The sequence below is a fragment of the Budorcas taxicolor genome, chromosome 16, assembly GCF_023091745.1.
Source record: "Budorcas taxicolor isolate Tak-1 chromosome 16, Takin1.1, whole genome shotgun sequence".
Classification (NCBI taxonomy): domain Eukaryota; kingdom Metazoa; phylum Chordata; class Mammalia; order Artiodactyla; family Bovidae; genus Budorcas; species Budorcas taxicolor.
This window is the reverse complement of record NC_068925.1, coordinates 51,308,419-51,333,659: the sequence shown is the minus strand read 5'-3', so window position 1 is coordinate 51,333,659 and position 25,241 is coordinate 51,308,419. Positions and strand designations below refer to the sequence as shown.

The 25,241-nt window shown below is 54.5% G+C and overlaps 1 protein-coding gene across 1 annotated transcript in view; it reads right to left on the bottom strand.

Moving 5' to 3' along the window:
- MORN1 (MORN repeat containing 1) overlaps positions 1-25,241 on the bottom strand; it is a 49,027-nt gene that overhangs the window by 22,886 nt on the left and 900 nt on the right. Inside the window, exons 3-10 of the mRNA XM_052654053.1 lie at positions 24,585-24,683; positions 23,961-24,071; positions 22,865-22,955; positions 22,182-22,269; positions 13,317-13,413; positions 12,253-12,363; positions 4,921-5,044; positions 4,452-4,576 (exon numbers count right to left, since the gene is read on the bottom strand). Of these exons, the coding sequence (XP_052510013.1) occupies positions 4,452-4,576; positions 4,921-5,044; positions 12,253-12,363; positions 13,317-13,413; positions 22,182-22,269; positions 22,865-22,955; positions 23,961-24,071; positions 24,585-24,683 (846 nt within the window). The remainder of the gene's footprint in view (positions 1-4,451; positions 4,577-4,920; positions 5,045-12,252; positions 12,364-13,316; positions 13,414-22,181; positions 22,270-22,864; positions 22,956-23,960; positions 24,072-24,584; positions 24,684-25,241) is intronic.

Sequence of the window (25,241 nt, the reverse complement as noted above, 5' to 3'; positions counted from 1 at the left end):
ACCCACAGTTCTGAACCACTAACCAGGAGGCTACATTTTCTTCTGCCCAGAGAAGTTTGGGGTGCAGGTGGGGGCACAGGGGTGCCGAGCCCCTGTAGCTGCACCTGCTGGCTGGGGTCTGTGCTCATGCATGTCTGGGCTGTCAGAACAAGTTGAAACAGGAAAGCTGCTTTAAATGTAAGATGACGCGGGTTCCGTTCTAACTTGTGGTCAGCCTCAGCTTCGAGGCTTCTGCTCAGGGCTGTCTTTCCTCCCTCCTTTCCCGGGGCAGCCGACCTCTGGCAGACCCCTAACCACTCCAGGGTTTGAACCTGACCTTGTGCTCCAGGGTGGGAAGGGGGGTGGGCAGGAGGCCATAGCAGCTCCCCCCATCTGCTCACTGAATGCAGGGCTTCCTCTAGAAGCAGGGTCGCAGGTGCCCCTGCCAGGGTCTGCTGGACATGCCCAAGGGGCCTCGGCTCAGGGCAGGGCCCGGGGTTGGTGGCTCCTGATCTCCAGCATTCAGCCCTGGCTGGCCTGCCCCACTGAGTAGGCCCAGGGGGCCCTTGTCAGCTCCCGAGGCTGCGACATCCCCATGGCACAACCACACCATCTCCCTCGGTACCTGCTGCTGCTAAGTCACTTGAGTTGTGTCCGACTCTGTGTGACCCCATAGACGGGAGCCCACGAGGCTCCCCCGTCCCTGGGATTCTCCAGGCAGGAACACTGGAGTGGGTTGCCATTTCCTTTTCCAATGCATGAAAGTGAGAAGTGAAAGGGAAGTCGCTCAGTCGTGTCTGACTCTTTGTGACCCCATGGACTGCAGCCCACCAGGCTCCTCTGTCCATGGGATTTTCCAGGCAAGAGTACTGGAGTGGGGTGTTAATGGGTTTGGTAAAATGGGCTGGTGGTGAAGACGCTGATTCTGTTAGACCAGCAGGTACTGATGGAGAAAGCGATGGCACCCCAGCCTACAGTTCTGTTATGGGGCTAGAGGGTAAGGTTGGGGACAGGCAGGGGTCACAAATGGGCCTGCTTTCTACAAGGAGATGTGGGAGGAGGTGGGAGGTACCTGCATGGAGGTGGCAGGAGGCCCAGGTCCTTGCCCACAGGCTGTGTCCTGTCCAGCTCTGTGCCCTCCAGGGCCTGGTGGTACAGCAAGATGATGGGGCTTCTGATTTGGGCTTCAAACCACTTGGCAGATGATGAGAAATATCCAGCCTCCGCTTCTTCTCTGGTAGTAGAACCTGGTCCAAGCTGGCAAACTGTTTCTTGTCTCCGCATGGCCTAGCAGGGTCCTGTGACCAAGTTCTGGCCAGTGAGGTGTAAGCAGCAGTGGGAATAACCCCAGGAAGCTTTTAAGAAGGGAAGGGCTTCCGACTCCTCATGCTTCCCTCTTCCTGCTAGCTGGAATATGGCAGTGATGGCTGGCACTTGTGCGATCCTCAAGGGCCACGAGCTGGCGCACAGAGTAGCAGAATAGGAAACAGAGGCAGGAGTCCTTGGTCACTGAGAGACGGGTGACCACAATGGGGCTGCCGATGAGCACAAGGGGCCGGGTGACTAGGCTTTGGTGAGAGCTGCCCCATATCAGGCTGTGCTGGTCACAACAGGCAATCAGTAGTGCTCACAACTCTGGGGGGGAAGCTGGATGTTTCACTGGACTCTTCTGGTTGGGGGGGTGGTCCCTGTAAGTCGCTTCAGTAGGAACAGTCACCTCAGAGGTTCTATTGGCTCAAGTTTCTTCCAGGACTTGTGCTGGGTTATCTTTGATCTGAAACCCACTGGGCTGTTCTTGAGACCTCTGTGCAGGGATCCTGGCTGTGGCTGGCAACCTGAAGAGACATTCTCCAGGCTGGGCCCATGGCAATGCCCCCGGCCTGAGACTCAGCAGGGGCCGCCCTCCGTGCTGTGTCCTGCCCCTGTCAGACCTCACCCAGGGGAGCACGCAGGCAGAGACAGCCACCTGAGACCCCTGGGGCTCTCAACAGGCTGGAGAAAGGGCTCGGGTCCCTAGTGAAGGTCTGGGTCTAAGAACCAAGCAAGAAAGGGTCATGGCTGTGCTGGGGTGAGTGTGAGGGGGAAAGGGCTGTTTTCCTCGTTCTGAGATACAGACATTCACCTGATGTGGAAAGGACTCCTGGTTTGTGCTGCTCTTATGGTGGAGCTGTCCCAGAACACTGCGCTCTCTGGTTTCCTTCAGGACGAGGGAGGGATAAAGAAAACTTAAAAGTTAAAGATATCTATCCTCACATAGCTGGGCTTCCCAGGTGGTACAATGGTAAAGAATCCACCTGCAATATGGGAGACCCAGGAGATGTGGGTTTGATCCCTGAGTGAGGAAGGTACTCTGGAGGAGGGAATGGCTGCCCACTCCAGTATTCTTGCCTGGGAATTCCTGTGGATGGAGGAGCCTGGCAGGCTATATCGTCCATGTGTTCGGACACGACTGAGACTGAGCCCATATACACACATCCCTGTATAGTCACAAAAGGAGGCTTTATCAGAACTAGGGAAGGCTTGGCCACTCCTCTGGCCATTTCAGGGCTTTGCTCCACCCACCAGGGCCCTAGGTCCGACTGTGTGTCCCCCAGATCCCCTGAACCCTGGGCCCTCCTTCCTGCTGACCGTGTACATGACTCACAAGTTTTAACCGTCGTTGTTGTTGTTGTTCAGTCGCTCAGTTGTGTCTCTTTGTGACTCCATGGACTACAGCACACCAGGCTTCCCTGTCCTTCACCATCTCCCAGAGCTTGCTCAAACTCATATCCATTGAGTCAGTGATGCCATCCAACCATCTCATCCTCTGTCATTCCCTTCTCCTCTTGCCTTCAATCTTTCCCAGCATCAGGGTCTTTTCTAATGAGTCGGCTCTTCGCATCAGGTGGCCAATGTGTTGGAGCTTCAGCTTCAGCATCAGTCCTTCCAGTGAACATTCAGGATGGGTGTTCTGTTACTCTCTTAGAGTTTCTCTCACTGGAGGCTGACTGCTCACCTCCTTGCAGCAGAGTTGGAGTGTGCACCACAGGACAGACAGATGCAGAGTGTTCACCACCCTGGGCTGACCCAGGCTCCCTAGCAACAGGCCCGAGGGGCTGGGGTATGGGGGGGTGGTGGGTGTCATCGTGGGGGGTGGAGACTTCCACCTGGAAAGGTCCCACATGAACCCACTCCCACGAGGGGCAGACTGAGTCCTAAGAGGGGCAGAAACAGGAGGAGTGTCCTCCGTGCCCTCTAGATGGGGGCCTGCTCCCTCCTCAGGGCACTGTCCAGGGCCAGACCTGGTGGTAGCGCAGAGGGCGTGGGGGGGCTCAGTCCATCGTCCTGCAGGCAGATGCTGAGAGCACTTCATTTTGTAGAAGCGGAGCTGAGCCCCAGGGAGGTTCAGGCGGAAAGGGACGGAGTCGCTCCTGCTGAGCACCCGGGGCCTGCGACTCAGCTGCGAGCGCCGAAGGGGCTGGAGCTGAGTGGGTGCGGACCCCTTGGCATCCCCACAGGCAGTTTTCTATGGCTTGACACCCACACGCTGGGTCCAGTCCAGGGGCCTGCACACGGTCACTGACGCGGGGCTCGCACTTGGGCTGGCAGAGGGCCTGCTGCCCAGTGAGCACCTTCATGTAGAAACACCAGCACATTCTCGAATGACGGCAATGACAACGACAATGCAGCTAAATTTGCTTCCGTAAACAGAAGGGGACGCAGAGACAGGGTCCTGGGGGCAGGTCGCCAAGGGTCCCCTGAACCAGCCAGCCCTGCCCACCCTGGGAGGGAGGGACCCAGGCCTTGGTCTGGACGCTGCTCCATCTGACTCGGGCCCTGGACGTGGCAAGTCTGTGCCCCTACCCACCCGGGGCGTCACCAAGGCGAAGGAGAATGTGAGGCTGTAAATTGAAGAGTATGCATCTGCCCTGTGAGGACCCCAGCTCCAACTACCCAGAGGCCCTCCCAGAAGGGTCGAGAACCTGGGGTACCAGGCAGGACCCCCACAGCTGGGACACTGCCCTCCCTTAACTAAAACACACCATCTCCCGACTAAGAGCCCCAGGTTTGCGAGAGGATTCGATCCTCAGCTCTAACTACAGAGGTTAAAAACAGACGGCCTCACTCTGCGTTCACGGCCACAAGGGACATGCTTGTGGAGTACACAGGACAGCGGTGCGGCAGCCTGGACCACTCGCCTCCCACCCCTCCCCGTCCGGGGCTCTGGATCTGCATTGTGAGCTCGTCCAGCAGCCTAGACACAGGTTGGCCGCCCCTAGCCCGCCTTCAAACCCCCGGCCACAGTGACTGCCCTTGGAACCGTTTGGCCCAGGCCTGAGTGTGTCCTCCTGGGACATCCCAGGTCTCCCAGGTCCACTGTTCTCAGGGGTCAACTTCATTTCCTTCTACCCAGGTTTGGGGGACACTGCTGTCAGCTGCGCCTCCCTGAGCTCATGGTGCCCACCGCAGACCCGTCAGTTAGCCCCACTCACCAGGCAGGCCACTGGGGTCCCCCTCAGGGAGCGGTGAGTGGGCACTGGCACTTTCCAGGGCAGCTCTGGGCTCTGGGCCCTCGGACTCGGGGCTGGACAGAGGGTAGGAGATGCACTGGAATCCACTGTGGAGGGAAGGACAGCATCACGCAGCTGCAAAGATATGGAGTCCAGGGAGGAGAAAGGGCTGGGGTGGCTCCTCAGAGGCCAGGGGGTAGGAAGGAGGGAAGGGACAGTGTCTCACTCGGCCTCCCTGCCTCGCTGCCCTCGGCCCAGGACCCCTTCCTTGCTCTGCCACCACTGTCAGAAGGGGCCTCGGTTTCCCCTTCGCCAGATCAGAGTGTGGTGACCCCGCATGTCTTGGTGTGAGGCGTGGGCAGGGATAGTCCCAGCCAACCCTCCACAGAGTAAAGGAGGGACCGCTCCTGCCATGCCTGCCCAGGTGCTATCCAGGGCCACCCTTACTCACAAAGGGGTCTGGATGGGCGTCTGCCTGAGGCCGTCGTCGACTCTGAAAAAGCTGACCTCCGAGTAGGCTGGGAGCTGCACGTACCGGACGCCCGCAGAGATCTCCAACTCCCGGCCATCCTCACCTTCCAGAAGGAGAGAGAGGCTGCTGAGGGCTGTGAGGGCAGAGCAGCAGGACCTGGACCCCTGTCTCCCTGGGCCTTTGTGAGGACCAGGGCACCGGATGGGGCTGCAACCATGCTCACCTTGCCCTACCCTTGCATTCCTGGACCCTCAGCTCCACTCCACCCTCAGCCAAGCTGCCCACGGCCCAGAGGAAAAGGACGTTTGCATAGAGATATGAAGGCAGGCTTCTAGGGGAAAGCAGCGCAGAGAGGCAACCCCACGTGGCAGTGGAAGATGAGCCGAGGTCTTTGACGTGGCAACAAAACCATGATGCAGGAGAGCTGAGAGAACTTATCACTAGCAGACGTACATGACAAGAAACGTTAAAAGTTAAGTCCTTTGGGCAGAAGGGAAATTGTAGCAATGGAAACCTGTCTACAGGAAGCAGTGAGAGCCAGAAATGGCATCTAGAGACAGATGAAACTTCCTTTTCTGTTTGTCAGCTACTCCCCAAAAGATAAACAACTGTTGAAACAAAAATGACCTACGCGTTTTAAAGCTTATTAGACACATGAATGTAAAATTTACTGAAACAAGAGCATAAAGATTGTATTGTAGACAGCAAGTATAAACTGTAAAGCCTTATACTATCCATGAAGGAGTATGATACCACTTGGAGTTAGACTGATAATGTAAAGATGTATATTTACATCTTTAAGTAAACCTTAAAGTATCCTCTAAAACAACACAGAAAAGAGTTACAATTGATAATCCAGAAGAGGAGATAAAATGGAATTAAAAAAAAACCTCAATTAATTCAAAAAAGAAAGGGATAGAATATAAGGGGAAAAAACCGTCAGGGCAAATAAGGAAGAAATTGTAAAATGGTAAGTTTGAACCTACTTATTAAAAATTATATTAAATGTGAATGGTGTAAACTATTTAGTTAAAAGAGAGATGGATAAAAAAGGAAGACCTAGGTATATGCTGCCTTCAAAATAATATATTTAAACTATAAGGACGTGACTAGGTTAAAGGTAAAAGCACGGATGAGGATGCTACTGCTGCTGCTGCTGCTGCTAAGTCGCTTCAGTTGTGTTCGACTCTGTGCGACCCCATAGACGGCAGCCCACCAGGCTCCGCTGCCCCTGGGATTCTCCAGGCAAGAACACTGGAGTGGGTTGCCATTTCCTTCTCCAATGCATGAAAGTGAAAAGTGAAAGTGAAGTTGCTCAGTCGTGTCCAACTCTTTGCAACCCCATGGATGGCAGCCCACCAGGCTCCTCTGTCCATGGGATTTGCCAGGCAAGAGTACTGGAGTGGGGTGCCATTGCCTTCTCCCCCGATACCAGTTAAAAGAAAACTAAGTGACTGCATTAATATCAATGAAAGTAGGTGTCAGAGCATAGACTATTAGCAGGCATAAAGAAGACAATGATATGATCAATTAATTAAATGACATAAAAAATACTAAATGTTTATGCCCCTAATAACAGAGTTTCAAAATACATGAAGCTAAAATTGATAGAAATGAAAGCAGAAATAAACAGAAACACAAGCATAATCAGAGATTTCAATATACCACTGTCAATGACTTAGGGAACAAACAGACATAAAATCAGTAAGGATATAGCAAACTCACCAAAAATATCAACACTTGATTGACGTTTACAGAATATCCTATCCAATTCCACTCAAGAACAGAATCTACACTCTTCTCAAAGTGCACTCAAAACACTTACCCAAAACAGACCATATTTTGAGCCTTAATACAAGTCTCAAAAATTTAAGTGAATTTAAGATACAAGGTATGACTCTAACCACACAGAATTAAGTTAGAATCAGTAACAGAAAGATCTCTGGAAAATCTTCAAATATTTGGAAGTGAAATAACACACTTCTAAATAACTCTTGGGTCTAAAAGGAAATCAAAAGGGAAATGAGAAAGTATTTCAAACTGAATGAAAATGAAAGCATACCACATCAAAATTTGCAGGATGCAGTTGAAGTAGTACTAAGGGGGAAATTTATAGCAACAAACTTCTATATCAGAAAAGAAAAGTATGAAATAACCTTGGAAACAATTCCACCTTAACAAGTAAAAAAAGAAAATAAAATTCAACCCAAACTAAACGGAGGCAAGGAAGTAATAAGATCGAAATAGGAATTAATGAAATAAAAAGCAGACAGTAGAGAAATGAATGAAACCAAAAGTAGGCTGTTTGTCAGTGAAACTGACAACGTCTCACTACACTATTCAGGAAAAGAAAAAAGAGAGAAGACACCCGTAATCCATATTAGGAACAAGATAGGTGATATCAGTTCATTAAGCAGGGAGCAAGGGAATGTCATGAACATTCAAGAAATCGGACAACTTAGAAGACACAAAACACCAAAGCTCACTCGAGAACAAACAGATAACCTAAATAGGCTTATATGCAAGGGAAATGGGATTAGTAGTTAAAAATCTTCCCCCAGAGAAATCTCCAGGCCCACGTGGGCTTCGTATTAAATTCTACAAACATTTAAGAAACAGTACTAATTCGACACAAACTCTTCCAGGAAATTAAAGAGCAGGGAATTTCCCCAACTTACGTTATGAGGTTGGCAATATCCTGATACCAAAACCAGACAAAGACAACACAACGAGAAAAAAAATCAAGACCAATTTCCTTATGAACAGACATGCAAATATTTGAAACAAAATGTAGCAAACTGAATGCCCAGGTAATTCAAGGGGGGAAGAGAGGAAAGAATAGCCTTTTAACAAACGAAGCTGGGACAACTGGACATCCACTTGCAAAAGAGGATGAAGCTGGACCCCTGCCTCACACCATATACAAAGGTTAACTCCAAATAGACATTAGGCTAAATGTAAGAGCTAAAAATGTAAAATTCTTAGAAGAAAACGGAGGAATAAAACTTCATGACTTGGTTAGGCAGTCTTCTTAGATATGACACCAAAAGTACAAGCAACAAGGGAAATAAAAATAAACTGAACTTCACCAAAATTTAAACTTTTGTGTTCAAAGGAAACAGTCAAGAAACTGCATGACAACCCACAAAACAGGAAAAAATATCTGCAAATCAGATATCTGATATGGCGCTTGTATCCAGAATTCTGGAATTCTGGATTACTCAGAATAAAAAGACAAGTTGCCCAGAGTTTTAATGGGCAAAGGATCTGAATGGATTTTTATCCAGAGAAGATCTACAGATGGCCAGCAAGTGCATAAAAAGATGCTGCACACATCATTACTTGTTAGGGAAACGCAAGTCAAAACCACAGTGAGACACCAGGACAACTACAAGCAGAAAAACAGAGTAACTGGTGCTGGTGAGGAGGTGGAGCAGCTGAAGCCCTCAGCCATTGCTGGTGGGAATGAAAAGGAAGAAAAGCAAATCGTATTTATTTGTAGACAACATGATCCTTTGTACAGAAAATCCTAAGAAATCCTCAGAAAAAGTTAGAACAAACAAGCTCAGCAAGGTTATAAAACATTCATAAATCAGCTGTAGTCTTGAGATTTCTGAAGTGAAGATAACAAAATAATTCCATTTGTAATAACACAAAAGGAAATAACAAATGTATCAATAAACTATAATTGAATAATGATGAATTTTGTTGTTGCTCAGTTGCTAAGTCGTATCTGACTCTTTGAAACTGCATGGACTGCAGCATGCTAGGCTTCCCTTTCACCATCTCCTGGGTTTGCTCAAACTTGTTTTTTGCTGACTACAGAGCTTCTCCATCTTCAGCTGCAAAGAACATAATCAATCTGATTTTGGTATTTACCATCTGGTGATATCCATGTGTAGAGCTGTCTCTTATACTGGTGGAAAAGACTGCTATGACCAGTATGTTTTCTTGACAAAATTCTGTTAGCCTTTGCCCTGATTCATTTTGTACTCCAAAGCCAAACCTGCCTGCTACTCTAGGTATCTCTTGACTTCCTACTTTTTCATTCCAGTCCCCTATGATGAAAAGGACATCTTTTTCTTGGTGTTAGTTCTAGAAGGTCTTGTAGGTCAGCACAGAACCGTTCAACTTCAGCTTCTTCAGCATTAGTGGTTGGAGCATAGACTTGGATTACTGTGATGTTGAATGGTTTGCCTTGGAAATGAACCAAGATCATTCTGTTGTTTTGGGGGTTGTATCCACTGCATTTCAGACTCTTTTGTTGACTATGAGTGCTACTCCATTTCTTCCAAGGGATTCTTGCTCACAGTAGTAGTAGATATAACGGTCATCTGAATTAAATTCCCACCCATTTTAGTTCATGGATTCCTAAGATGCTGACCACTTGATTTACCACTCCAATTTACCTTGATTCATGGACCAAACAATCCAGGTTCCTATGCAAATTATTAATCATTTATTAGTAAGTTTAACAAAAGAGCGAGACTTGCACACTGAAAAATACTAACATTGATGAGCCTGAAGATAAATAGATGAAGAGATGTTTCAAGGTCAATCAGAAGAGTCAGCTTCTCTCAGCTTGTTCAACCCAACCCTGACAGAATCCCAGGCTTGTTTTTTTCCCTTTTTGGGGCAAAAATTGACAATTTCATACAGCTATTCATACAGGAATATGAAGGTCCCAGGATAGCCAAAACAATTCTGAAACAGAAGTAAAGGCTGGAGGAATCTCCAATTTCAAAGCACGTGCTGTGTGCTCACTCAGATGCTCAGGCGTGTCTGCCTCTGCGACCTTATGGACTGTGGCTCACCAGGCTTCTCTGTCCATGGGATTTCCCAGGCTAGAATACTGGAGTGGGTAGCCATTCCCTTCTCCAGGGGATCTTCCTGACCCAGGGATCGATCTTGTGTCTCCTGCATCGGCAGGCAGATTTTTTTTAACCGCTGAGCCTCTGGGAAAGCCCTTCAAAGCTAACTGGAAGGCTATGGTATAAGGACAGACATATTGATCGATGGAGTAGAACTGACATCCATCCACGTGTAAACCTTTACACTTACAGTCAAGTCACTTCTGACCAAGGTGCTCAGGCAATTCTGTGGGGAAAGGACAGTCTTTTCAACACATGGCACTGGGATAGCTGGAATCCTCGTGAGAAAAGATGAATTTAGACTTTTATCTGACCCATGAGAATTAATTAACTCGAACCAAAGTTGTAAAAGAAAAGAGAAGAAAAATCTCTGTAAACTTGGGTTAAGAATCCTCAGATGCATGACTGAGACCATAGTCGATAAAAGAAGAAATTGACAAACTAGGCTTCATCAGAATTTTCAAACTTTGGTGACTTCTCTGGCAGTACAGTGGTTAGGACTCTGTGCTTCCACTCTAAGGGGCATGGGTTTGATTCCTGGTTGGGGAACTAAGTAAGATCCCACAGACTGTATGGCAAAAAAAAAAAAAAAAAAGAAGAACTTCAAAAACTTTGAACATTAAAAGACAACATTAACCAAAGAAGAAGAGGGCAGCAGAGGATGAGATGGTTGGATGGCATCACCGACTCAATGGATGTGAATTTGAGCAAACTCTGGGAGATAGTGGAGGACGGGGGAGCCTGGTGTGCTGCAGTCCATGGGGTCACAAAGTGTGGGACACGACTGAGCAACTCAACAACAACAACAAGGTCATACTGAAAGAAAATATCTGCAAAGATACATGTGACAAAGGACTCATATCCAGAACACATATAGAACTTGTATACAAGTAAAAAGACGAACCACTTAATTTTTTAAAAAACTGGGTGAAATACATGAATAAACATTTCTCTGTGAAGATGTACAAATGGCCAATATGCACATGAAGAGCTGCTCAACATCATTAGTTTTGGGTTAACACAGATCAAAACTGTGAGGAGGTGCCTCTGGACACCCCGAGGATGGCCACTCCCTGGTGAGGATGTGGAGAAATCAGAATCTCATATGTTGCTGACGGGATTGTAAAATGGTACCGCCACTTCAGAAAACCATTTGGCTGTTTCCTTAGAAATGCAAATGCCAACCTGCCACATGACCCAGCAAGTCCACTTATGAATGTGTGCCTGAGAGAAATGAAACATGTTTACACCAGGCCCTGCACACAAATGTCCACCGCAGCCAAGCACCCAGGACAGGACCGGCCCCTGGGGACGCAGGATCAGAGGTATGCAGCCCATGGAGGGGGGCGAGCAGGGCTGCATGGGTGGGCTGAGGGGCAGAGCGTGGCCACAGGCAGGATCCCATCCACGAGCAGCTTCTGGGAACGGACATTGGTGGTGCCCAGGGTGGAGGGTAGGCATGGGGCGGGAGCCAGGGGTCTCTCTGGGCAGAAGGAAATGCTCTAAAGCAGAATGGCTGTGGTGATGGTTGCCCAACTCTGCAAGTTTACTACAAATCGTTGGCTCACCGAATATAGATGAGTTTTATGGTATGTAAGTGACACTGTGATGAAGTTGTCAAAATAAACCAATTGTGACTAAATATACTTGATTTATGCTACACACCAAGTTTCCTCACAGAGCTGCAGAGCCGAGGTGAATCAGTAGTGATTATCCCTGGTGGTCCTGCCCTGTCCCTCTGCCCTCTGGGGTCTGCTCTGCTCATGGGGTGAGAGGCTTGGTGGTCCCTTTGCTTGGCCGCAGGGCTGACCAAGCATCTAAACACAGCCTGCATAGATGGGCGTCTGTCCACCTTGGTTACCCCAGGAAGAGCAAGAGAAGCCCTCCTCTTGGCAGGCTGAAGGGCTGGCCCTGCCCTCTTGCAACCTCCCCATCCGCTGACTCTGAGTGAGCGCCAGGGAGGGCTGCCCAAGTGCACACACACAGGCATACACACGTGCATATGCTCACACACATGTGCACACGTGCTCACACAGAGCACACAGAGTCCACATGCTCACATACCTGCACATGGAGGCACACAGAGAGCCCAGGCACTCACACACACAAAGCCCATGTGCTCACACACACACGGAGGCATGCATGGAGCCTATGTACTCATACACACACGGGCATGCACAGAGCCCATGCGCTCACATGGAGGCACGCATGGAGCCCTCGTGCTCATATGCACACGCAGGCCTCATATGGCTGGCTGCTTCCCGCCAGCTGGAGGCTCGCACCCTGCCACCCTTTCTGCCAGGGCCCCAGCAGCAAGAACTCAAAAATGGGGGCAGCTTGGCAGAGCTCCGATGCTAGGAGACACCTGCGGCATCTCGTCTCCCAAGCCGACAGCTGCTCATCTTTCTGAAGAGCTCGCTGTCTTTCTAGAGACACTTACTTGTGGCCACTTCCCCGCTGTCCTGCTGCAGCTGAATGGTCAACGTGAGGGAAGACCCTTGGACTATGTCCATCACCTCTGGACCCAAAATTGCGATCCTTGTGGCTTGTGCTGCAGAGAACAGAGCACACGTGTGTGTGGGGGGGGCGGGGTGGGGACTCCGGGTCTGCATCAGCACCCCACGTGCCCTAAGCAGGTGCTCAGCCCCATCCCTGGGGCACCCGGGTGAGGGGGGTGTGGATGGCACGGCCGTCAGGGCTGGGGTTTGTCATGGATGCCATGAATCCTATCCTGAGGGTCAGCTCTGAACCCACCTGATGGCGTTGGGGAAGGGCAGGGCAGAAGGGACCGCTGAGTGCAGGTGACCACCCAGCGGTGTCCGGTGCTCACGGCCTCCTGCCCACCGTTCTGACCGGGCTCTGCCTTCATTGTGTCTGGGTCCATGACCTGACATGTGCTGGACGTGGCTGCGACCACCTGCCTGGAAGCTGGCCTGGCCAGAGGCCTGCCTGCAGCTCCGAGTCAGCAGCTGCACTCATGCATCTGGTACCAAGGTTCTGATCAGGGACTTCAGTCCCCGGCCAGACTGACCCCTAGGGTGGTGCCCTAGCTCTGGAGGCTAACAGAAGGTCCTCACACATGCCCGGGAGGCAATTCAGGGTGAGGGGAGGCTCCAGCAGAGGACCTGGCAGGCCACAGGCCACCTGAGGTCACATGCAGTGCAGAGAACACAGGGTAGGGGCAGGATGGAGACCAGGTAGGGGGCCAGGCAGCCAGAGCTCTGAGGCTGGGAGAGTCCAAAACTGGCAGACCCTGTGACTGGGACGCCTGCTCACAGGACCACGTGGCTCCAGAGTCCAGGGGCCTCTGTGTGTCTTGAGCCCAGTGAGACCACACAGAGCATGAATTTCTCAAAAGGGGATTGTAGACCCCTCTTCATCCCAGCCCCCTGGTCCATCCCTCCCATGAAGCTGTCCAGCGCCAACCAGGAGAGGACATGGCCTGACCCAGATGTGACCCCTGGGAGGACCCCATGAGGCCAGCAGCAAAGCCAGGGCACCTACCCATGGGGTGACCGTTGATCCATATCCCTCGGTAGATGACCCCAGAGCAGTGGGCCATGCTGCCCTGTCCACTGAACACGCCACTGTGCCACTGTCCCTGTGGAGAGAACTGTGGGCTCAGGCGGGCTGGGCCCTGGGGACACTTTGCCCTCCAGGTTTCAGGGCCCCTGGGGACACAGGCTGAGGGGGACCCAATTTGCTCCTCACAGTGCACTCCCCTGTGAATTGGGAGTTTAGGGACAATGGCCTGAATGCAAAATGCAAACAAAATATGGCTCCAAATACTTTACAGCACAAAACACTTTTAGTCCAAAGACACTGCATTTGTGCAGAGGATCACGGGAGGCCTGTGGTGTGGTGGAGCCAAGCTCTCTGGCTGATTCCTTGATGATGAAAGGGCCAATTAAAAGCTCAGCGTGAACCCGCACAGCCCACCTGGGCAATGCCGTCTCATGCACACCGCAGCCCTGCTGCCCCCGTAACAAGCCTGCTTTGTAACCAATATACACGACAGAGTGGAAGAAGGATGGAAAATAGCAGGAAGATTATTTTCATGGAAAGTTGAGATCTTAATGGTGTTTTACTGACTATGAATTGCTCTTGTTAGAAGAAGGCATGTTTGGTGCAGAAGCTGACTAGGCTCCCACTTTTGTGATCTGCCCTCTGAGGCCACCCAGCAGCTGGGCCCTGCAGCAGGCACTCTTGGCCCTAGGGAGGGACTAGTAGGTGGGAATGGCCCCTGAAGGCTGCAGCCCAAAAGAGCTCAGGTGCCCCCAGACCTGGGGGAGGAGGTTCCAAGGCTGTTTTGAACACGCGGCCACTGCGATCTCATTGTGAGTTGATGGGAAGGGCATGGCCATGGCTCGCCCTCCAGCCGGGGCATCAGGCAACTGTGGCACCCAGTAGGTCAGCCCATGGCTTCAGGAGCCAGGCAGCCAGCTGGGTGGAAGATGGGCAGAGGCCTGGCTTTCCTGGAGCTGAGGGGCAGCCTCGTCCCTTCAGCCTCCACACCCAGAGGGCGAAGCCAGCCAGATAGTGACTGGGGTCTTCCCAAGACTGCTGTGGGCCACGTTCCCAGAAAGCTCAGGGCCGGCTTGATGACCTGACAGTCATTGTATTGCGTCCCTTAAGACGCAGCTCACATCTGCAGGCAGCCGGCCAGGCTAAAGTGGGGGCGATGCCTCAGGTATCATAGCAGGTGGGGACCTGCTGCCAACCAGGCTAGGGGTAGGGAGCCCCAGAGTTGCCTGCTGACCATCCCTGGAAATGGCATGGCCTCTGAGCAGCATCTGCTGGGCTTGACGCCTGCTCCTAGGAAGGACTCCTGTGCACACACGTGCATGCACGCAGGCTTCTGTATTGTGCATCTGTGTGCATCATTGCGTCATGCCATGTGCTGGCATGTGTGTGCCTGAGCTGGGCTGCTGTCCCCTAGTTGGGGTGGGGATAGCCCTGGGACTGCAGGGTGGCCCCCCAGGTATGTGGGGCAGGTTAATGTGGGCACCAGACCTTTCCCCTGCTCGAGCCCCAGCAGTCTGTTGGCTGGGGTTGGCGGTAACACTCGTGGGCGAAAAAGTCACTGGGACACTCTGCTTCCCTCGCTTAGGACACCGTCCCCAGACCTGACAAATCACCAGCTCACACTTGGGAAGCAGGACTCCTGGCCAGTCAGACACAGACCTCTCACAAGCCAAAGTGAACTTGTTGCCCTCGCCCCACCCCCTCAGCCCTTTAGCTTTGATGTCCACGCCCTCTTCTGTGGCTCCGCGCTGGGGAACAGAAGCCACCCTGGCTCAGGCCCCAGGCTTGGGCATCAGCAGATGGTCTAACGGGATGCAGTCTGGTCTATGGCCCCGGGAAGGGTGGCCGCCTTCACAGACAAAGCCCTCCTGTGGGGCCGCACTGCCCTTCGCCTCATTTCCATGGCAGGGGCTGCGCTCACTTTGCGCCGGGGTGAGTGCTGATTGCCCGGGTGGCCGTGGGCCTCATCCTCATCCCGCGCAGTGTTGCTGGGGTCACCTCCCCTCCCCCCGCCCTGCTGGGCTGGATGCCAGGCCCCCAGAGCCGGGCCACGTGCAGAGGATGTCCAGGGGCAGGTGGGAGGCTGGGAGTCCAGTTGCGGAAAGCTGGAGGAAGGGAGCTCAGTGTGCATGGCCCTTCCCTCATGTGACCGCCCAGGCCTCCCCTCCGAGGGTCTGCATCATGTGACCCCAAACCTTACTGCCATGGGAGGCCAAGTTCTGTGCCTGTTGGCTCCTCCCTTCCCTCCCCATCGTGGCCATGGCCTGTCTGTCTGGTCAGGACACGAGCTTCCTGGTGGCAGGGATCACACTTCCCTCAGAGGCCTCCTGAGGCAACCAGGGCAGGGATGCGCGCATGCTGACACTCTGACAGTGCTATGAGCCCAGGGCCACTCAGCTACTCAACTACAGGGCTGGGGGGGTGGGGGTCGGGGCCTGAGACGAGATGTGGGTTTTCCCAAGTATGAAGGCAGAACCTTGGGCTCAGCCAGAAGCAGATGCAGACAAATCCAGCACGCGGCACCTTGGAGGGTGGCCGGGGGCACACAGACTGCCAAGCGGACAGGCTGTGAACCTGCCCATCAGATCAGGAGCCCCCCACTGGGTGTCAGCAGGATCAGCTCCCTGTGAGGTCTCTGTCCAGTGCTTGCTATCTACTTGTCACCGGGGTGCTTCCCGACCCTTGACCAGCCATTTAATCACGCTCCTGGAATGTGGGCCCCTCTCCTTTCCCACCAGCTTAGGCTTCGACAAAGAACTCGCTACAGATAGACCCCAGCAATGAAACTAATGCAACAGTGTAGAATTTAATCACTGTTATCAATCACGCCTTTGAAAATTCTGCCCCTTCTCAGTCAGCCGACATGCGCCCAAGCAGGAACAAACGTGGGTTAACCCATCTCACAGAGGCGGCCAGTCCCCCCTGCCCCCGGTCCAGGTGAGGACCCGTGCGTGCTAGCGAGGGGCAGGGAGGAAGTGAGGATGACAGGGCCATACAGGGCTCTTCCATGACAGACATAGAGCCAGAAGGGCATGGGGCCCCCGTTAGGACACAGGACGGGACAGGGGACACAGAAGGAGATGGTCGCCAGGTAAGTGAGCCACACCTTGTGGCAGATGGTTGCTGGGGGGCCCAGGGCCTCTCAGCTGCAGGATGGGGATGTACGTGTTCATAACTCCTTCCCTGGCCTTTCACTTGAGGAGCTGAGTCCCGTTCTCCTCCTGCCTTCAATCTTTCCCAGCATCAGGGTCTTTTCAAATAAGTCAGTTCTTCGTATTAGGTGGCCAAAGTATTGGGAGTTTCAGCTTAAGCATCAGTCCTTACAATGAATATTCAGGATTGATTTCCTTTAGGATGGACTGGTTTGATCTCCTTGCAGTCCAAGGGACTTCTCCAACACCACAGTTCAAGCAAGCAGAGATAAGAAAGCCCTCCATTTTCTAGTTAACCGACACTATTTTTCCTTCCCGGGGAAAGTGCTGGTGGTCTTCCTAGAATTGCTTTCGTGGCTGTGTTGTGCTCTCTTGCGTTGTCGGCACTCTCAGGCACACTCTGAATCTCTGCCCTGGTCAGAAGGCCACCCTCCTGGGTCTCTTCTTCACCTCCAGGTCTCTCCAGGGCACTGGGGTCTTGCCGACACACCAGCAGGGCCAGGGCCCAGCTCTGCAATACCTGCCTCAATGGCATCTGCAGTCTGGAGGGGGCGGCCCCCACTGTCACCAAACTCACTCCTGGAGCAGGTGGGGGCTTTCCTGAGGCCTTGGCTCCCAGACCAGGCAGGGGCATGGCCCGAGTCACCTGCCTGAGCCTGTGGCTGCAGGGGCTGGGGCCTCCAGATTTCGAGGTGACATGCTGGGGCCACAGTGACCACACAGGCCAGTGTTGGTGGCCCTGCCACCACCGTCAGTCTCAGCAGACACAAGGCCCCTCACTTTCTTAAGGCATCACCTTTGGCCACCATGATCCTGGTCAAAAGTTCCTAGGGTTTCAAAGTATGACAAGTTCTGCTGCTGCAAAAACAAGCTGCCTCTGTGGGTCCGTCTGTGTCTACCCTCCTTACCCTGGCATGCAGGGTGGTGCGGGTTCCACTCTGGCAGCCCAAGCCCTTCCGCTGGTGATGCTACAACTGGCTGATACCTCTCACGGTGCTCCTGGGGTCAGGGCCTCCATTCCTAGACTGACCTCTGGCTGGGCACTCAGGACCCTGGCATGCCTGCGGATGCACAGGTGAGAAGCAGGTGAGGATGCGCACAACGCCACCACCTGCTCTGTGCAGTGAGCAGGTGCACTGACCAGCAGGCCTCCCCCAGGAAAGCCAACACGAGAAACGCAGCCAACGCGCACGGAGGTGCCCCGGGGACAGACGGAAGCTGGTGGAACCATGTGCTACTGTTGCACAGGTAGGAATGATCCATGTGCACTGCACCCAAGGCCGGACAGCAAGCCTAGATCCCCTCTGCCTGGCATGCGCTCACCTCCGCGGCCAGCGATTGTTCCCTGCGCTCCACAGAGGTGGCCCCAAGGACGCCTCTCCCCCAGGGGCTGCCTGGTGCTCCTGGGGGTCACCAGCCCATGCCACATCCTCAGGAGGAGTGATGAGCTTGCTGCTGCTCGGCATGTGTGTCCCCACCTCCCTCGGCAGGAGAGCAGCACAGAGTCTGGCTCATGCCAGACACACCCTCAGGCCCCAGGATGGACCAGATGACCTGGCTGCTGCAAACTATGGCCACCCAGCCTGACTGCCTGCCTGGCCCCACTGCAAGGCAGTGGGAGTCAGTTTGGGTTTGGGATTCATTGTCCTCACTTTATAACAGATTTACTGCATCGATTTTCAGGGATAAGATGTTTCTAGAACTAATTTTTTAAAAGTTTCCCTGAGAAGCTCGGCTTCAGGAGGCCCTGGGGAGAAGGCAGCGGGGGCCCTTGTGCAGTGACGCCAGGGCTCTGGCCGCCCTTCTCCTGGGCCTTTCTGCTCTCCACACTGGATATTTTCCCACTAGATGGGCTGGGCTGCTGGAAGAGGCAGGGGCAGGGAATTTGGCAGGGGGTGGGTTGCGGCTCTGACACAAAAACACCCACAGAAGACAAACCGTCTGTCTTCTGGGAAATCAAATCACTGCAGGAGAGATAAAGAGCAGTACACTGGGGGGGGGGGGGGGGGGCTGTGGTGAGGGGAGCCCAGAACGGCTTTCTGGAGCAATGGAGTGCTGGGGAGGGTGCAGTCCGAGGAGACCCGGGCCTCACTTTGGGGCAAAGACTGTGAGGTTGGAAGTCAAAAGGTGGAGGAACCCCCACCCACCACATGAGGCATCTCATACATCCCTAGATAATGAGCACACGCTTCAAGCGGGGAACGGCTGTACCTGGGGCCGGCCTCAGGATGTACCCCAGAGAGGCGAGTGCAGGGGGTCCCCCAGGAGGGTTCGGCAGAGGCCAGACAGGCAAGCAGAGGCCACGGCTACAGTGGACGAGGCTCACCTCCCGATCACCGTATTGGTAGGGCTGACGGCCGGCACCCAGGTTGTTTAGAAAACAGAAAACACAAGCATCGAGAGGATGTGGGGGAATTGGAACACTGGTGCTGCCCGTGGGGATGGAAAACGGTGTGAGTCTCAAAGTTACAAATAGAATCACCATGTGACCCAGCAAGTGCACTGTTCTCAGGGGAGTCGGGAACAGGACAGGCTCACAGCAGCATCACTCACAGGAAGATGCCAAGGTGGGGACAGGCTGCGTGTCCATCAGTGTGCGCCAGCTCCCTGTGGCCAGTCCACCTCTGCCGGGTGACCCCCACGCCCAGAGGTCAGACCAGCAGGCAGCCCTACAGCTCAGAGGTGGGCACTGAGACCTGGAGCCCACGTCTATGCGGCCCTGTCCTCCCACCAGCCCTGACTCCGCAACCCTGAGTGAGCAGGCCTGGCCTGTGTCCACGGTGTCAGGAAGCCGTTTGGCAAAGGTGGACTGAGGGCCTGGGTGTCTGCCCCCGGTGGGGGCTGTGACCATGGTGGGGGGTGGGAGGGCAGGTGGCACTTCCTGACCATTCAGGCGCTTAGGGCCCGGGTGGAGGGCAGGTCATCAGAGCACGAGGCCCTGAGGCTGGGCACTGCTAAGCAATGGGAACACAGGTGAAGAGTTCAAATCCTGGAGAAGGACTCTTGTTCACCTGTAAAGTGCCCAGGGGTGGAGGGGTGGGGATGGGGCTGCCGCCTCCTGGTGCTCTACCTTTTCCATCTGACATCCAGCCCAGAGCCCAGCTCCACACCAGGGCAGCCCTCGCGGGGACAGCGGCCGGCAGGGCTGGGCTGCCCCCTGGTGGAGGGCGGTGGGGTGGGCAGCTGAGCTGAGACCTGGCAAGGGAGGCATAGAGGAGGAAACCAGGATAGCCCTGGAGGCACCCGCAGAGCCTCTGGGGGCAGGGCAGGTGGGGTGGAGGTGGGGGCCAAGTTTTATGGGGCTCTCTGGAAGAAGGTGGGGTCTCTGCCACCCCCTGGTTGGGAGACCTCCTCGTGTCTGAGTCGGGTGGTGAGAGTCAGCGACGAGCTGATGACAGCGCAGGGCGAAGTGGTCCCTTGGTCGCCAGCCCAAGAGGTGTGGACGCCATGGGGGTTCTCCTGGGTCCCCCTGTGTTTCTTCCACAGCAGCTCTGCAGAATTCAGGCTGTGGCTGCCCAGGGGGAGCCCGAAAGGGCTCCGTGAGGATGGACAGACATCCCCCTGGGGAGAAGAGACAAAGCTGTGGCTGGGTCACAGCGGCCTCTACAAACAGGCTCCAGTGCAGACTGTCAACCGCTGCAGCCCAGGCCCCAGCCGGCAGCTGTGTGGACACAACATCCCGGGAACAGCCAGCCGCTGGACCAGGGCCTGGGAGGTGGTGGTACTTGAGCAGAGCATTATTTTACCAGCACGTCAGGGAGCACGCTGCGGGGAGTTTTGTGGCCAGGGTAGGACTCCATGATCCCTGCCAGGCCACTCCATCTCAGGAAGGGCCCCAGTCAGTTACCAGTTTACCACCTCTCAGCCCCAAATCCACCCTTCTCGCCCAGCTCTGTGCTTTGGGAGCCAGACCCTGAAACGTGTCCCATCGCCAGCTGGGGCCATCCTAGGCAGGCACTGCAGGGACGCTCGGGGAAGGGGGCTCCCTAGGGCTCTAGCGTGCCCTCTCCTGACCCCTCAGGCTCAGGGGTTTGTGCTTGGTGAGCTCCTCTGCATCCCAGGTTTCCTGCACACACGCCTGGTGCCCCGGGCAGCTCCCCAGCCCAGTGGAGTGTGGCCGCAGCCTGCCTGCGTCTCCAGAGGCGCTGGGCTTTCCCTTGTCTCCTGGGACTTCCTTTCCAAACTATGGTCTAACTTGCACATGAGAAAATTGGCAAAGAAGTGAATTCAACTCACAACCTAACCCTGCAACCCACATGATCAAATTCTATTTGAGCCCCAAGACTATGAGACAGGAGGGCCTCTTGGGGCTGCAGTGGAGCTGAACTCAGACCTGAGCTCACATTTCCCTGCGAGTGTCCAGGACACCAGGGGCCTCACGGCCATGGCCACGCTTTCACAGCCGTCCTGTCACAGCCAAGAATGATGGCAGCTTGGTCACTCCTGAAGCTGCAGCCACGAGTCACTCATGTCTCCCAGGTGCTCAGCCCGGTGGTTGGGCCCAAGGATGCAGCCAAGCCAGTCCCAAAACATCACCTTCGGGGGCACCTCCTGGGCCAGTTTCACATTTGCCTTTTCCATATTCTTGCTTTCACCCCTTGCAGTATCTTCTTCCCTTTCACTCATTAACCTTTTCAATTGCTGGTGTGGCTCCCGTCTCCTGGTTCAGGTTCAGGCATCACTGTCATCTGTCCAATGTCTGGGCCATCAATGTGGGGACATCCTCACTTCTGCTCTTGTCAAACAGTCTGATGTCTTTACCTCCAAACCACTCCAAGTTTGGTTCCACACCCTACACTGGTCGCCATCACCTCTTTTCATGAGTGAGAAACAGAGGGACCTTTCAAACACAGGGATCAGGCCACCAACTTCTTCCAGCACTTTCCATGATGCTTAGAATAAAACTCCAACCCCTTGTGGCTCCTAGGCCTACACGTAAGACTGCCCCGACCTCCTGCCTTGTTGCCCCCACCCCGCTCAGGCCATGAAGGCTTCCTCCTGCCCGGTAGCCCAGTCTCGCCCTGTTCTGCCCACAGGGCCCTTCCATGCTGTCTGCATGCGCAGCCTCTCCAATCCTTCAGGCCGGGCTCACATGACACGCTCTGACCCTGGGCATCTCTGCAGAGCCAGTGGGGCTCCTCATCTACCGCGTGGGCTGCTGGGCTGTCCCTGCCAGCCAACCACTAGACAGGACACACAACCTGGGCGCCAACATCCTGGCTCCCGGACAGACACATGGGCTGGCGCCAAGGAAGCACAAGGACAATGGATTCTGGGGACAAAGAAGGTCTTCCCACGTGCCCGCCCCTCTTGGCCTCATGGCACCTAAACCCCATCGACCTGAGAGCAGCAGCTGCCATGATGTGGGAGGGGGTACAGAGCCCTGTTTGTGAGGAGGGGGAGGGCCTTGCTTGCTTCCTCACGTCGTTGGCTCACTGGGACCCCCGGGCATGTCCCCTCAAAAAGGCGTCACCAGCGTTCCCACAGGCGACAGTGTTGGTCACAGGGTACATCAGGAACCAAATGGATGAAGAGGTGTGAGTGGCCGGACCTTAAGTTCCCTGAACCTCAGGCTTCTCATCAGCAAAACAGGAACGGGGGCCGTCCCTACCCCGCGGGGTCAGAAGGACAACACCTGGCTGTACCTGGGGGTGCCCAGGGCAGAGGACACTGGCTGGCTGGCCCCCAGTACCTCATAGGTGGAGCCATCCGCGAGCCGTAGCATCCCATGGCCCTGGCGCTGGTCTTGGACCCAGTTGCCCTCGTACTCGTCTCCATTCCTGGGGGCAAGCGCAGAGGCTGCTCTCAGGCCGGGAAGGCCAGGTGGCTGCACTGACGCAGACTGGCTCCCCGGCTGGGCCCCAGCGCATGTCCCCAGGACTGAGGCAAAAATAGGCCCAGAACAGATGGCGTGAGCCACGGCCTTGCCAGGATCTGGCGGAGGGGCAGGCAGCCTGGGTGCCCGGCAGGGTGCAGTGACAGGCGGCCCTGCTTGCTGGGTCCCAGGTGTGAAGACTGGGGAAGATGACGGGGAAGGAAGCGCAAGGAGGAAGGGACCCTGCAAATCCCAGGGCAGGATTTTGCATGAAAACTGCCCAGAATTTGGAAGATGTCCAGCCACAGGCCTGAAGGAGAAACCTGGGTGGGGGGGTGTGCTCTCATCCCCACTCTACGTTCCCCCAACCTCCACTTTCCTACCAGATATTTTATTCTTGGGATGGAGAAGAAAGGTGGAGATTGATATTTTTTCTACTAAGCACACATAGAACCAAGTTCAATAACAGAGAGAAATTATAGAATCCCATCCAGGCACACAGACCCTCCTTTCAGGGCTAGGCACTCGAGGGGGGATGGCCCGCTGGCCAGTGAACTCACCGGAAGACCATCCGCCCTTGGCCGTGCCGCTTGTTGTTGTGAAACGACCCCCAGTACACTTGTCCATCTGCATCCACCAGACACCCGTGTCCTGGAGAAGGCCAGAGCAGAGGTCACCTTGTGCCTCCCTGAGGGGAGGGAATTGTCTGGAGGAAAGCTAGCATTGGCACCCCCGGGGACCGAGCTGCATGGGGTCCCTTGGCCCCAAGATCTGATCTGGAACAGCTGGGCAGCCGCACGCAGCAGGAGCAGCTCTGGGTTCAGTTCTCAAGGTCCCAAGTGAGGGTGGGGGTGCCATTCAAGGGCCACAGTCCCCCAGAATAGAGGCTGAAATGCTGCTGTCCCCCTCGAGTGGTGCTGCGGGGTAGTCAAGGCCAGCTTGCAGGAGTGAGTTCATGCTGCGGACACGTGGCCATCCTGGGCCTCTACCATCTACTCAAAGGACCCAGAGACCAGAGAAATTGCCAGTGTAGGCATGGTGTCTCCAGAATCTGGACACTTAGGGAGGGGAGCGCATCCACACTCCACGGGGGCGGGGACTTTTGCAGGGGGTGGGCTGTTGGGGGCATAGCCGCTCCCCTCACTCCCTGGGGCCTCACTCACACTGGCCCCCCACCAATGTGGCCTCCTGACCAGCACTGATCCCCTCCATGGTGTCCTCCTGACTGGCGCTGTTCCCCTCCAGGTGGCCTACTGACTCACGCTGTCCACCCTCCCCAACATGTGGCTTCCTGACTGGCTCAGCCTGGCAGGATGTGGAGACGACAACTGAGTGGAGGATCAGGAGGGGCCATCAGCCTCTCACCCCAGGAACCCCACAGGCCTGCTCAAGGGCTGCGATGCTCCATGAAGCCAGAAGACCTGCCCAGCTGAGGCCAGACCAGCCCAGGATTGAGCGCAAGGACAGAACGGGGACCTGAGTCACCAGGTCTGGGTGGCTCGCTGTAAACCCCTTACTCTGAACCTCAGTGGACAGGGGAGCATGCTGGTGCCCGGGCCGTCAGGCCCTGAGTCAGAATCCCAGCAGGGTTATGGCCAAGGCCCCACAGTGTCTGCCCCACAGCCCATACCCTGCACCTTCCTGCGGACACCCGACCTTCTCTCAGGCCGCGGAAGAGCTCCCCTTCGTAATGTCCGCCGGCTTGGTACTTCATGATGCCGTGTCCCTGGGGCTCTCCGAGAACAAACTGTCCAGTGTAGGTGTTCCCTGGATGGGAGGCAGGAAGCCGTGACTAGGATTAGAGCCACTTCCTGAGTTCCTCAGGGTAATGATTACCCAGTTCTCACCTGACTCCTGGGCAGCTGTGGTCACAGAGCAGGGTATATGTTTATCTCAGCTCACACTGGTGGAGGAGGGAGATGGGACAGAGTGGGTATGGTCCCATCACCTACAATCCTCTCCCGTTCTCTTAGGGACCTTGTTGGGGAGTGGGGTGGGGGGGTCCTGTATGCCTGGAGCAGAGGCCCCTCCAGGCCAGAGTCTGTGGAGTGAGACTTCTTTCCACCAAAAATCCACTTCACGCTTGCCTGTGAGGGTCTGAGGTCCTGCAGGCAGCACTGGGGCCGTCCCACCCCAAGCTGGCACGAGGCCACTACGAGACACCTTTGGGGAGCCAGGGGTCCTCAGGTTTAGACACAGTGTCTTCTGCATCCAGAAAGGAGGTGGGGGGGGGGGCAGCTCACAGCAGGGGGTGTTCAGGAAGAAGGCTGGCAAGCTGACCTGTCAGTGTCCAGTGCTGACAGCCCTCTCCTGTGATCTCTCCATCCACAAAGTCACCTTCGTAGTAACTCCCATCTTTAAACAGCAGCTTCCCCCGACCTGGTGAAAGACATCGTGATGTTAGGCTGTGGCTGGGAGTGACTGCTGGGGCCATGCGCGGCTGGGCTTGTTTCTCAGGGAGAAGAGCAGGTCACAGGGTCTTTGTATTTGGTTCTGTCCGGGCCATCAAAAGCTCAGGGACCCTGCCCCTAGATCTCCTCAGAGAGCACGTGATGGCCATCTTGCCTCTGTCAGCACAGGTGCAGAGGGAAGGTGGGGGTGGGGGAAGAGAGAAAGGGCGAGAGAGAGAAAAGCACGAGGTGAGACTGAAAAATACATTTTGAAAAGAAGGAACCACTTTGTCCAGGTCAGGAAGAGACTCACAGATTTCAGCACAAAAGGGAGAAACACCCATGTGGCAAAAACACTCCCATAAAAGTCAAAAGGTTCCAAATACACTGGCAGCCAACTGATACACAAATAGTTCATGAGAAAATACTGAAAGATCAATCCTCTGGCAGAAAAATCTGCAGAGGCTTTGAGCAGACAGAACCCCAAACAGGCATCCAACTGTGACAGTAAGCTTTAGAAAGTCCAGGTCTGCCTCTAGGGTGGACG